This window comes from Oncorhynchus mykiss, chromosome 16, assembly GCF_013265735.2.
Source record: "Oncorhynchus mykiss isolate Arlee chromosome 16, USDA_OmykA_1.1, whole genome shotgun sequence".
Lineage (NCBI taxonomy): Eukaryota > Metazoa > Chordata > Actinopteri > Salmoniformes > Salmonidae > Oncorhynchus > Oncorhynchus mykiss.
Genome location: NC_048580.1, coordinates 16,736,537 through 16,751,103, shown reverse-complemented (window position 1 = coordinate 16,751,103; position 14,567 = coordinate 16,736,537). Strand labels below are relative to the sequence as shown.

Genomic DNA, 14,567 nt, shown 5'->3' with positions numbered 1-14,567 from the left:
CTCTGTAATCTGAGCTCCCAGATTCTCAGGAGTGGAGCCACAGATCACTGGCACCTGTAATTTCTCAGTGTTTGCTTGTTTGTTTGTTGATTATTTCGGTTCACATTGGTCAATGCTTTAGCCGTAATGCCTGGTGTTTACCTTTACATTTGAATGGAAAAAGCTAAATATCCGCACAAGTATCTAGTGGAACGATGCATACCAAAGTTCCACAGGTAAATGAAAAACCCCAAGGAAGCTGAGAGAGAGTTCAGAGATGTAACACACTCAAAGAAAAACCTTAAAGTAAAGCCAAGAGGGGCCTTAACACAATTTCTACGTCTAATGGGAGTAATGTTTGAAAGTAAAACAGGGAGCCTAAAATATGGGTTAAGAGCAAGTGACTAAAGTTAAAACATTTCATTCCTCATTAAGGTTTGATATGTGTACGGTGGAGGGCTCTAGACAGACAGGTGCAGTTTATAAATTACTAAACAAGGCCATGTTCTGAAGAATCAACACAAGCCCACACTCCTATGGATGCTACTTGGGCTTTCAAAAACAGACCCCAAAAAGATGAGCCACAGCGGACATGCCAATGCCCTTCAGTTTCAGTCCGAGTGCGTGTGTTGCGGAAAGTGTGAGCGTATGTTAGAAGGTGTACGTATGCTCAGAACTACATTGTACATTGTACAGTGTACATTGTGCGTACATTATGGCGTTCACTTACAGTACACACACAAGCACACATGCTTACGTGCATGCAAGTACACGTGTAATAGGATCATTCTTGCCATACCAAAAGGTCAAACAACCATCAGTAGGTGTCAATGTTCCATTGAGCAAGGCACGTAACCGGGGCTGGGCTGTCAGTAGAATGCATAGCTATTCACTAAGACAAATGAGGTGTCATGGTGGGGTACTCACAAAGTCTTTCTCCAGCTTGTCCATCTCCCCCTTATAGCTCTTCAGCCTGCTCTGGTACATGCCTCTGCTCTGGATGGGGAGCTCACGCACCTCCAGATCCATCTGCTCCATCTAGGTCCAGAAATCAACCAGTTAATTCACCATTCAATGGTAAAAAAATATATTTAAAAAAAACATTATATTGGCAAAATTCGCTAGAACATAGGTCTAAACTATGCAATTATAGCTGGGTAGCCTACAATTGGAAATATGTCAAAACAGACTTTCAATTAAAGATTGTTGTTAAACTCAACTTATTGTACACTTTACTGTTAAGTAAGTAGTCTGTTCAGTACGTGGGGACTACACTGTTAAGGGACATTTTATGTAAAGTGTTGAATTTAATATACAGTGCATTCGGAAAGTATTCAGACCACTAGAATTTTTTTTTTAAATTGTGTTGCGTTATAGCCTTATTCTAAAATGGATTTTAAATATAAATATACACACACACACACACACACACACACACACAATATCAATCTACACACAATACTCCATAATGACAAAGCAAAAACACGTTTATAGAAAGTTTTGCTAATTTATAAAATAAATAAATGAAATAACATTTATAAAAGTGTTCAGTACTTTGTTGAAGCACCTTTGGTAGAGATTACAGCCTCGAGTCTTCCTAGGTATGACGCTACAAGCTTGGCACACCTGTATTTGGGGAGTTTCTCCCATTCTTCTCTGCAGATCCTCTCAAGCTGTCAGGTCGGACGGGGAGCGTCACTGCACAGCTATTTTAAGGTTTCTCCAAAGATGTTCGAGGGGCTGGGCCCCTCAAGGAAATTCATAGACTTGTCCCTAAGCCACTTCTGCATTGTCTTGGCTGTGTGCTTAAGGCTGTGGTTCTGTTGGAAGGTGAATTATCATCCCGGTCTGAGGTCCTAAGCGCTCTGGAGCAGGTTTTCATCAAGGTTCTCTCTGTACTTTGCTCTGTTCATCTTTCCCCTCAACCCTGACTCGTCTCCCAGTCCCTGCCGCTGAAAAACATCCCCGCAGCATGATGCTTCCACCACCATGCTTCATCGTAGGGATAGTGCCAGGTTTTCTCCAGACGTGACACTTGGCATGCAGGCCAAAGAGTTCAATCTTGGTTTCATCAAACAAGAGAATCTTGTTTCTCATGGTCCTTTAGGTGCCTTCTGGCAAACTCCAATCGGGCTGTCATAAACATTTTACTGAGTAGTGGATTCCGACTGGCTACTCTACCATAAAGGCCTGATTGATGGAGTGCTGCAGAGATGGTTGTTCTTCTGGAAGGTTCTCCCATCCGGAGCTGTCAGGTTGACCATTGTCTTATTGGCCCTGACCAAGGCCCTTCTCCACCGATTGCTCAGTTTGGACGGGCGGCCAGTTCTAGGAAGAGACTTGATGGTTCCAAACTTCTTCCATTTAAGAATGATGGGGCCCACTATATTCTTGAGAACCTTCAATGTTGCATGCATCTTTTTGATACCTTTCACCAGATCTGTGCCTCGACACAATCCGGTCTCAGAGCTCTACGGACAATTCCTTCCACCTCATGGCTTGGTTTTTGCCCTGACATGCCATGTCAACTGTGGAACCTTATTTAGACAGGTGTGTGCCTTTCCAGATGATGTTCAATTAATTTAATGTACCACAGGTGGACTCCAATCAAGTTGTAGAAACACCTCAAGGACCATCAATGGAAATAGGATGCACCTGAGCTCGATTTCATGTCTCAGTCTCAAGGGTCTGAATACTTATGTAAATAGGGTATCTGTCTTTTATTTTTAATACATTTGCAAAAATGTCTAAACCTGTTTTCACTTTGTCATTATGGGGCATTGTGTGTAGATTGATGAGGAAAATGTTTTATTTAATTCATTTTAGAATAAGGCTGTAATGTAGAAAAGAGGAAGGGGTCTGAATCATTTCTGAATGCACTGTATACATAAAGGTTTGATGTAAAGAAATGAAAGTAAAATAGCGTGGCACACAACTTGGATTTGGAGGGGACCGTAAAACAACAAGAGATTCTGAAGATTAAACCGAAATCTCAAGCTAGCAAAACTTCAACATGAGCTACTTCAGCAGCACTCACGAAAACTTTTTCGATGTTGATTTGCTGACACATTACTCTTCTTCGGGTCATTCATCAACGATTAAAAAAAAAAAAAGTTCTGACAGAAAGGCAGTTTGGTAAATAAATAAGATGCAATCCATTTGAAGGGCCTTCATTTTAAAAGACATGTTGAGACCCAACAGTGTCACGTAGAGTACATTAGAGGTAACGTTACAGAGAGACAAGACTGAGGTGGATTTGGAGAAGCCTAATCAAGACAACAACGTCGACAATTTACACGTTAGTTCACTTCCTTAAATTTTTAAACATGACGGGAAGACTCCCTCCTCCAAATAATGGCTTGAAATGTGTCACGGGTGTGTCACTTAAAAGCGAAAAGCGATCACGCCGTTATTGTGCTGAACAGCATTCCACCACGTGAAGTATGTGAGTGTCCTGACGCCGTTAGGATAACACAGGTGCCGTTGTCTTCGTGCACCGGTGAAATTGTCTCGTTTCCTTTTCCAAATGCATTATTACTATACATTTTCTTTTAATGTGAGGAGTGGAAATTACTGATCAAAGACGTACCAACTCTCTGACTTCTTCGAGCTGTTTGTCGACATTTAGAACCAGCTGTGTCTTCTCCTCTGAAAATGAAACGGGAGAAACATATTGATCAGTCGACAGAGGAGCAGTGCTTTATGACAACAACCCAACTCCCCCGCGACGGGGGGATTGAACACACACACCAGAATGCATCTGAAGATATATTTACACATTCTCTCCGCACGCTGAGCCACATTTGAAGTCTTATTTATCCACGTGTAAAAGGCCTTTGTTGGCTTTTGTTAGAGGAGCAACGAGACACCTCGTACCAACTTAAAAAGAAATGTCAGCTTTAGTAGGTTGCCAGATTTTCTAAACTCGGAGTCCCACTAATAATGACTAAAACGTTGCTCTATGCTCACCCAAAGGCTCCAAAGGCTTCTATGCTCACCCAAAGGCTTCATGACTTGAAACTCATTTGGCCATAAGAGTTCAATATGGAATGTTGTAACTGATTGTGTAATCTCTCAATTCTGGCTGAACTTATTCTGTTATGTGTAGCAACTAGGGATGGGCATCTGAAAGAATGTTTGTGTTCGAGTACAAGTAGGCTCACAGAAATTATTTTGAGTTGGCCTACTTGAGTGCTAGTACGCTCACAGAAATGATTTTGAGTAGGCCTACTCGAGTACTAGTACTCTCACAGAAATGATTTTGAGTAGGCCTACTCGAGTACTAGTACGCTCACAGAAATGATTTTGAGTAGGCCTACTCGAGTACTAGTACGCTCACAGAAATGATTTTGAGTAGGCCTACTCAAGTACTAGTACGCTCACAGAAATTATTTTGAGTAGGCCTACTCGAGTACTAGTACTCTCACAGAAATGATTTTGAGTAGTCCTACTCGAGTACTAGTACGCTCACAGAAATTATTTTGAGTAGGCCTACTCGAGTGCTAGTACGCTCAATTACTGGTTCAGATACAAAAATGAAAATGTCATTTCTCAGTGCCTTTGACATAGCTACAGCTACTCAAAAAACATTCAACACATCTTAAACTTTGACATTGTCTGTTTATTGTAAATGTAACCTGGCAAATGGATTTTCAACAATCGAATGCAAATCTTGAAACGTGTACTTGAGTATTTGCACCGATCCCTATTAGCAGCAACAACAATTGAGATAAATACTCCTAATATTCCAGGTCCACATTTGGACATATCATATTTTATTTGTCTGACGTAAACTGATGCCTTGGTGGCCCAGAGTTGAAACCAACATCTAAGAAGTCAAGGATCATTATAAAAGACCTACCCTGCTATGGACCAATGTTTGTTAAATAGGCCTAATTGACCAGATTTTCAACAACTGACATGTAGCTGAAAGCCTGCACTACTAGAAACTTCCAGATCAAAAACCAACCACAAGGCTAGCCTCTCAGTAACAGGGCGTAACAGTGCCAAAACCAACCACAAGGCTAGCCTCTCAGTAACAGGGCGTAACAGTGCAAAAACCAACCACAAGGCTAGCCTCTCAGTAACAGGGCGTAACAGTGCCAAAACCAACCACAAGGCTAGCCTCTCAGTAACAGGGCGTAACAGTGCCAAAACCAACCACAAGGCTAGCCTCTCAGTAACAGGGCGTAACAGATCAAAAACCAACCACAAGGCTAGCCTCTCAGTAACAGGGCGTAACAGATCAAAAACCAACCACAAGGCTAGCCTCTCAGTAACAGGGCGTAACAGTGCCAAAACCAACCACAAGGCTAGCCTCTCAGTAACAGGGCGTAACAGTGCCAAAACCAACCACAAGGCTAGCCTCTCAGTAACAGGGCGTAACAGATCAAAAACCAACCACAAGGCTAGCCTCTCAGTAACAGGGCGTAACAGATCAAAAACCAACCACAAGGCTAGCCTCTCAGTAACAGGGCGTAACAGATCAAAAACCAACCACAAGGCTAGCCTCTCAGTAACAGGGCGTAACAGATCAAAAACCAACCACAAGGCTAGCCTCTCAGTAACAGGGCGTAACAGTGCCAAAACCAACCACAAGGCTAGCCTCTCAGTAACAGGGCGTAACAGTGTGAAAACCAACCACAAGGCTAGCCTCTCAGTAACAGGGCGTAACAGATCAAAAACGAACCACAAGGCTAGCCTCTCAGTAACAGGGCGTAACAGTGCCAAAACCAACCACAAGGCTAGCCTCTCAGTAACAGGGCGTAACAGTGCCAAAACCAACCACAAGGCTAGCCTCTCAGTAACAGGGCGTAACAGTGCCAAAACCAACCACAAGGCTAGCCTCTCTGTAACAGGGCGTAACAGTGCAAAAACCAACCACAAGGCTAGCCTCTCAGTAACAGGGCGTAACAGATCAAAAACCAACCACAAGGCTAGCCTCTCAGTAACAGGGTGTAACAGATCAAAAACCAACCACAAGGCTAGCCTCTCAGTAACAGGGCGTAACAGATCAAAAACCAACCACAAGGCTAGCCTCTCAGTAACAGGGCGTAACAGTGCGAAAACCAACCACAAGGCTAGCCTCTCAGTAACAGGGCGTAACAGTGTGAAAACCAAGAGAAGATCTTCATTGTTTTACCCCTGAGTCTGCACTGCCTTTTGTCAGACATCAAATCCAATTTGAAAACCTCACAGCCTACACAAGTAAACAGCCGGGGGCGATTCTCCTCGAGGTGAGCTGGTGTAGCCCTCCCCAGCATTGGCCTGGACAAGATGATCCTGAAATATGCATGGCTATTTACTAGGAGAACCGCAGTCTGACGGATGAGTCGTTTTGTAAACAGGCCGCAAAAAATGTAAGTTGAGCTCGGCATCTCTGCTCAATATTTAATAGCCAGTGATTGACAGGCCTTCAGCTTTCCATAAACACTCTTGAGAAAAAAAATACATCCATGTTTAATGGAACGAGACCTTGCAATACATTGTACTCTTATTCAAACCTCAGTCCCACATTTTTCGGACAGTAACAAAGCAAAACAAAAACACATTATCAATTTGATTCTGGCGTGAACGCTGAAGGCTTGGCCAAGAGAGGGTCAAGGACGTTTCTTCGCGTGCCACAGCCATTATCTGCGATTGTATATAAGTGATGTCGGGAAACACAGCATCCACTGGGGACAAAAAGCTTTTGTCGAAGCCATTGTCATCGTATGAAATTGAGGGCTGCCAACCGATGGGCACAACTCAGGCACTTGAGGGAGGAGAGAAAGACATGAGAAATGTCTTCATGAGTAGGAATGGAATTGAAATTCAAGTGCAAACTGTTTTGGTAGGAGCAGAGGACACGTAACAATGACTGCTGGGTATCATGGGCTTCCGCCTCAGTTCATATTCATGTGGGCTTATTTTGACATGCTGGGTGGTGGGAAACATGGAGAAATTACACTGTGGAAGAGACACATTGTTTCCGTCAAGAAGCCAATTCAAACCATGACAATTCAAATCGAATGTAAATTCCCATGAGCCATAGCGTAGGAAAATAAACAAGCAACAGACCTAGCAAATATGAGCTAAGCAAAGGAAGACAATGCCAGCTGCAGGATCTTTTGTTTGTTGTTCAGTGGGTGAACAGGCTGTGGCCGGTGAATAGGTAGACAGCCTTTGGTTTTCAAATAAAGTGTTTACTTAACTATGAGACCAGTACAGATATATTTACAGTTATGATACATGATGTTAGGCTCTCGGGCCTCTCTACAGTCTCTGTTATCCTAATTTCAGGAGAGAATTCCTAAAAGGCATGAACAAAAAGGTGAAATTAATCTGGTTAAAATTGAGACTAAAGACAGAAAAGTTAGTAATGGGTAGATCTTAGGATGTGTACCTTTCCCTTTCAAGACGATCAGATACGCAGTGTTTCAACCAGGATTATTTTTCAGCTGGGTGGCAAAGAGCCCCCGGTGATTGTTAGTTCTCTCTTATTTCAAAATATATTTCTACATTATCTTTTATACAGTGCATTGCGAAAGTATTCGGCCCCCTTGAACTTTGCGACCTTTTGCCACATTTCAGGCTTCAAACATAAAGATATAAAACTGTATTTTTTTGTGAAGAATCAACAATAAGTGGGACACAATCATGAAGTGGAACGACATTTATTGGATATTTCAAACTTTTTTAACAAATCAAAAACTGAAAAATTGGGCGTGCAAAATTATTCAGCCCCTTTACTTTCAGTGCAGCAAACTCTCTCCAGAAGTTCAGTGAGGATCTCTGAATGATCCAATGTTGACCTAAATGACTAATGATGATAAATACAATCCACCTGTGTGTAATCAAGTCTCCGTATAAATGCACCTGCACTGTGATAGTCTCAGAGGTCCGTTAAAAGCGCAGAGAGCATCATGAAGAACAAGGAACACACCAGGCAGGTCCGAGATACTGTTGTGAAGAAGTTTAAAGCCGGATTTGGATACAAAAAGATTTCCCAAGCTTTAAACATCCCAAGGAGCACTGTGCAAGCGATAATATTGAAATGGAAGGAGACCACTGCAAATCTACCAAGACCTGGCCGTCCCTCTAAACTTTCAGCTCATACAAGGAGAAGACTGATCAGAGATGCAGCGAAGAGGCCCATGATCACTCTGGATGAACTGCAGAGATCTACAGCTGAGGTGGGAGACTCTGTCCATAGGACAACAATCAGTCATATATTGCACAAATCTGGCCTTTATGGAAGAGTGGCAAGAAGAAAGCCATTTCTTAAAGATATCCATAAAAAGTGTCGTTTAAAGTTTGCCACAAGCCACCTGGGAGACCCACCAAAAATGTGGAAGAAGGTGCTCTGGTCAGATGAAACCAAAATTGAACTTCTTGGCAACAATGCAAAACATTATGTTTGGCGTAAAAGCAACACAGCTCATCACCCTGAACACACCATCCCCACTGTCAAACATGGTGGTGGCAGCATCATGGTTTGGGCCTGCTTTTCTTCAGCAGGGACAGGGAAGATGGTTAAAATTGATGGGAAGATGGATGGAGCCAAATACAGGACCATTCTGGAAGAAAACCTGATGGAGTCTGCAAAAGACCTGAGACTGGGATGGAGATTTGTCTTCCAACAAGACAATGATCCAAAACATAAAGCAAAATCTACAATGGAATGGTTCAAAAATAAACATATCCAGGTGTTAGAATGGCCAAGTCAAAGTCCAGACCTGAATCCAATCGAGAATCTGTGGAAAGAACTGAAAACTGCTGTTCACAAATGCTCTCCATCCAACCTCACTGAGCTCGAGCTGTTTTGCAAGGAGGAATGGGAAAAAATGTCAGTCTCTCGATGTGCAAAACTGATAGAGACATACCCCAAGTGACTTGCAGCTGTAATCGCAGCAAAAGGTGGCGCTACAAAGTATTAACTTAAGGGGGCTGAATAATTTTGCACGCCCAATTTTTCAGTTTTTGATTTGTTAAAAAAGTTTGAAATATCCAATAAATGTCGTTCCACTTCATGATTGTGTCCCACTTGTTGTTGATTCTTCACAAAAAAATACAGTTTTATATCTTTATGTTTGAAGCCTGAAATGTGGCAAAAGGTTGCAAAGTTCAAGGGGGCCGAATACTTTCGCAAGGCACTGTACATACTTTATCTGGTTTTAGTAGCTTAAGTTTACACTAAAAACGTTTAACCATCACGGAAATTGAGTTGGGCCTCTGAGCTGGATCTGTCGGAGCTGACTTTGTGTGTGTGTGTGTGTGTGTGTGTGTGTGATGCATGTCTATGGTGAAAATACTTGAAACCCTTGTGAGTGAACAGCTAAAAGAGTTTTTATTTACTAACTCTATTTTATCAATGTACCAATCAGGCTTCAGGAATAAGCATAGCACAATTTCAGCAGCCATGAACGTTTTAAATGATATCACTGAAGCCCTTGACAAAAAACAGCACTGTGTTTATTGATCTCTCTAAGGCTTTTGATACAGTTGATCATGCTATACTAAGGCAGAGATTGTCGAGTGTAGGTCTTTCAGAGCATGCAGTTGCATGGTTTGCTAACTATCCGTCTGATAGAACTCAGTGCACTCAATTTGATGGGCTTATGTCTATTAAATTGTCTGTATTTAATGGTGTGCCCCAAGGCTCTGTACTTGGTCCTCTCTTATTCACTATTTATATAAATGATTTAGACAAATGTCCAAAATGCGCAACTTCATTTTTATGCTGATGATACTGTTATTTACTGTTGTGCCTCGTCTCTTATAAAAGCTTTCCAGAACTTGCAAACTGCTTTTTATACTGTTCAACATACAATTGAAGCTTATCCTCAATACTGACAAAACTAAACTAATGGTGTTTTCTAAAGAAAGAAATAGACCTCTGAACCTTTCACCTATTTCACCTATTGTCCTGTCAGGGCAAGGAGATTGAGGTTGTAACCTCATAAATATCTTGGAATTTTAATTGATGACGGCCTCTTTTAAATTGCATATTCAACAACTTACAAAAAAAATTACGCTGAAATTGGGATTTTACTTTAGGAATAAGGCCTGTTTTTCTTTTGAAGCCAGAAGGAGGCTAGTATCAGCTACATTTATGTGTTTACTAGACTATGGGGATATTATATATATGAATGCTTCCGCTCAGTGTCTGAGATCAATTGACACCCTTCACCATGGCACTTTGAGTTTTATTTTAAACTGCTAAACCCTTACGCACCACTGCACTTTGTATACCAGAGTTGGCTGGCCTTCTCTAGTCACTTGTAGGCTCAGGCACTGGTATACTTTTATTTACAAAGCCATTTGGGGTTTACTACCTTTTTATTTGGGCATTTTTATTGTTCAGAAATCTGGTGGGTACTCTCTTCGTTCGCTGGACTTTATCATGCCAACTGTTCCAAATGTCCAAACTGAATTTGGTAAAAGGGGTTTTATGTACTCTGTGCCATCGTTTTGGAACGCCTTACAAAATTATTTTAAACTGGAAGAACTTGTCCCGATTGGTATTTTTAAAATCACTGATGAATGATCTTGAGACTGATTCCCTGACCTGTCAATGTTTTTAATTTGCTGTTTTTGATTTTGTTATACTCTTGTGAATTCTATGGTTTTTACTAGATTACTTGTAGTTTTTCATGTTGTTTGTCTGTAATTTTTGTAATGACTTGGTGCTGCCTATCTTGGCCAGGACACTCTTGAAAAATAGATTTTAAAACTCAATGAGCCCTTCCTGGTTAAATAAAGGTTAAATAAAAATAAATAAATGGTGTTTTTACAATGTAGGCACCTGATCTGAGCCATAAGGTAGACTAGGCATCTACCACCCCACTACCACAATCAGATTAGTGGCAAAGTCGCCTAGGTTTTTATGTCCCCTCACTTTGGTTCTGAAATCACCATCACCCACTTAATAAGTTGTCATTTCTGCACATTTAAGTGTTTGAGCTCAATATGTGTACATTTTCATAATTTATCTATGACATGGCCAATGAATATATATTGTGTGTACAAAACATTAGGAACACCTTCCTAATATTGAGTTGACAACCCCTTTTGCCCTCAGAACAGCCTGAATTCGTCACGCCGTGGACTATAAGGAGTAGAAATCATTGAACAGGGATGCTGGCCCACGTTGCCAGATGAGAGTTCTGTCTGCAGTAGCTGACTTTTATTCTGGCAAAACACCATCTTGAACACCTCATAGATAACAATAAGCTAGCAATTGACATAGGTTGTCACTCAACTAATGAATCCTCATATCACGCAAGCCAATTTAGTATTTGAATGCTGACTGTGCTGCACAGATGTGCAAGATCAGGAACTGGCCGTCTACCTTGCATTGGTCAACACGCGAAGCAGGGCAGAGTGAGCGGCTACATGGAGTTCGACGCTGAAGGAGAGGACGAATCAGTTGTCACAAAATATGAGGTAATTTTCGGAAGGTAGAACGAATGTAATATGAGCAAAAAAATATTGTGAACCGGCAATTTGAAATGTTCGAATCGATTTTCTGACCGACGCATGCTACATTTGGATCGATTTTTGGGATCTGCAGACCGATGCACTTGTGTCTTAAACATTTGATCCCAGTTCAATGGGTATAGGTGTTTCGTGTCATTCCTTGTAGATCTCATGCATAACTGCATTGATACCAAATGCCCTCTTGTTAGGCTCATTCTCCCTCCACTCACTCCAAATCCCTGGCAGAGGACAAGACGTCGGGAGGTGTAAATATCCCGTAAGAATAACACATCCCTGCTACAAATATACTAATCAGCTATCTGCAAACAGAAGTCAGACAATTGTTCACTTGCAAGGAGACTTATTCTAGACCTATACTATACTAGACCTATACCTAGACCTATACTAGACTAAACTAGAAGCATTCACAATAAATATTTGAGCTCAAAATAAAGAACATTAGCATACAACTATGAATAAGGTCAATTCCACAGTAACAGATTGATGTTGAGACTAGTCATTTTCACTTTAAAATGTATGCGAAACAATAACGAATGTCTACAAAGTTAAACCACACAACTCTAAACATACACGGTACCAACAGCACCAACTGTGATCACGTTACCCAGCTTTGCATCTGAACTGTTCAAGTAAATGTGTATTAGTAAACATTTTTGTGGAAATTGTTTAAAGAAGTCCTTGTGCATTGAGTTGTATGGTTTATTGTCCCCCACTGTGGATCCGTCTCCGTCCGTTAGGGGGCGCTATAGTTAATCAACTCTACGTACATAAGTCCCACAATATATTGCAGACAGTACAGGCCCAGTTTTGACAACTTGGCTGAATTATGTGTTTTGCCATCCTGATCTGGCATTTACTAAATTACACTGATTGGTCAGATGGTGGCGCTATAATAAGAGATTGAAAATGCAAACTTTGAAAGGTCACGCCCCTCACCCCGTTTGACCAACAGTCATGAAATTTGGTACATAGGTACCTCTCCTCACAAGGAACAAATCTGCCTCTGGTCCACCATAATGGATTTCCCACTTAAAAAAACGCTATTCTTCCTGCACCAAATGACTGAGCTATACAAAATTTGATATGTGGCATCTATGGATAAAGGTTCTCTCAACGCAATATTTTCCAGACTAGTACCTAAAACAACATGGCCACTATTGGCCAATAATCATTCACATGGGCGTGGTCCGGCACATAAATGCATATAAATCCATCAAGGATATTCATATTGTAACTAAATTTGGTACACATGTTGCAAACACTGTCAAGACTTAACATATGCAAGAACATTCATATCGATGAAATCAAGGAGGGGACTGTGGAAATCAGGGAGGGGACTGTGGAAATCAGGAAAGGACTGTGGATTTGTCTCTGTGTGTTAGTACGTTCGTCACACGTGATATCTCTAAACGTGGATAAATGATGCATCTTCGCTATAGAGATCAGGCAGTTACAAAATTACACTATTTGGCCCAAGGTGGGAGCTACTGTACAGTAATTAACTAAAACGTGTTAAATCACACACAATATCTCAATTGGCCAAAAGGTGCTGCATCATTTGTGGTGGACGACGTGTTTACTGTTGCCTGTTTTAAATTGTATTTGATCTCTGAGAAATTCAGCTAATAGCATTCGCCAGCTTGTAGTCAAAAACCAGAAATGAGAGATACGTCTCGTTCGTTCAGTCATCCTTATGGGGAAAGAATAGGGTTTTGGGATAAAGGGCAAAAAAATGGTCTGAGGTTAACACAGGCTTAGGAGACCTTATACGTTTTGTTCAATGAGATAATACCAGTCAGTTAACATAACCTTTATTAATTATGAAGCCTTAATGTGCTTCTTTTTTGTTTGTTGATAAATGCATTAAATCCACAAAATGTAACCTTAACTAATGAAGATGATCTCATAGAACAAAATCTATAAGTTCTCCAAAGCCTGTGTTTACCACAGACCTTATTTTCAGTGTTTATCCAAAACCCCTACAAAAACTCCATTCATATTCCAATAGGCTTTGTCCAACAAACCATGGTGGAGTTAGTGCCTATTGCTCTCTAGTGTGGTGTGGGGGGTCTGTGATAGAGGTCGACCGATTATGATTTTTTCAACCCCAATACCGATTATTGGAGGACCAAAAAAGCCAATAACGATTATTCGGCCAATTTTTTTGTTGTTGTTGTAATAATGACAATTACAACAATACTGAATGAACACTTATTTTAACTTAATATAATACATCAATAAAATCAATTTAGCCTCAAATAAATAATGAAACATGTTCAATTTGGTTTAAATAATGCAAAAACTAAGTGTTGGAGAAGAAAGTAAAAGTGCAATATGTGCCATGTAAGAAAGCTAACGTTTAAGTTCCTTGCTCAGAACATGAGAACATACAGTGCCTTGCGAAAGTATTCGGCCCCCTTGAACTTTGCGACCTTTTGCCACATTTCAGGCTTCAAACATAAAGATATAAAACTGTATTTTTTTGTGAAGAATCAACAACAAGTGGGACACAATCATGAAGTGGAATGACATTTATTGGATATTTCAAACTTTTTTAACAAATCAAAAACTGAAAAATTGGGCGTGCAAAATTATTCAGCCCCCTTAAGTTAATACTTTGTAGCGCCACCTTTTGCTGCGATTACAGCTGTAAGTCGCTTGGGGTATGTGTCTATCAGTTTTGCACATCGAGAGACTGACATTTTTTCCCATTCCTCCTTGCAAAACAGCTCGAGCTCAGTGAAGTTGGATGGAGAGCATTTGTGAACAGCAGTTTTCAGTTCTTTCCACAGATTCTCGATTGGATTCAGGTCTGGACTTTGACTTGGCCATTCTAACACCTGGATATGTTTATTTTTGAACCATTCCATTGTAGATGTTGCTTTATGTTTTGGATCATTGTCTTGTTGGAAGACAAATCTCCGTCCCAGTCTCAGGTCTTTTGCAGACTCCATCAGGTTTTCTTCCAGAATGGTCCTGTATTTGGCTCCATCCATCTTCCCATCAATTTTAACCATCTTCCCTGTCCCTGCTGAAGAAAAGCAGGCCCAAACCATGATGCTGCCACCACCATGTTTGACAGTGGGGATGGTGTGTTCAGCTGTGTT

At 41.0% G+C, this 14,567-nt stretch overlaps 1 protein-coding gene across 6 annotated transcripts in view; it reads right to left on the bottom strand.

Moving 5' to 3' along the window:
• Positions 1 to 14,567, bottom strand: part of LOC110491461 (vesicle transport through interaction with t-SNAREs homolog 1A) — a 191,460-nt gene that overhangs the window by 173,779 nt on the left and 3,114 nt on the right. For all 6 annotated transcript variants that reach the window (XM_036946315.1, XM_036946311.1, XM_036946312.1 and 3 more), the window contains exons 2-3: positions 3,569 to 3,627; positions 907 to 1,017 (exon numbers count right to left, since the gene is read on the bottom strand). In XM_036946315.1, coding sequence (XP_036802210.1) covers positions 907 to 1,017; positions 3,569 to 3,627 — 170 coding nt within the window. The remainder of the gene's footprint in view (positions 1 to 906; positions 1,018 to 3,568; positions 3,628 to 14,567) is intronic.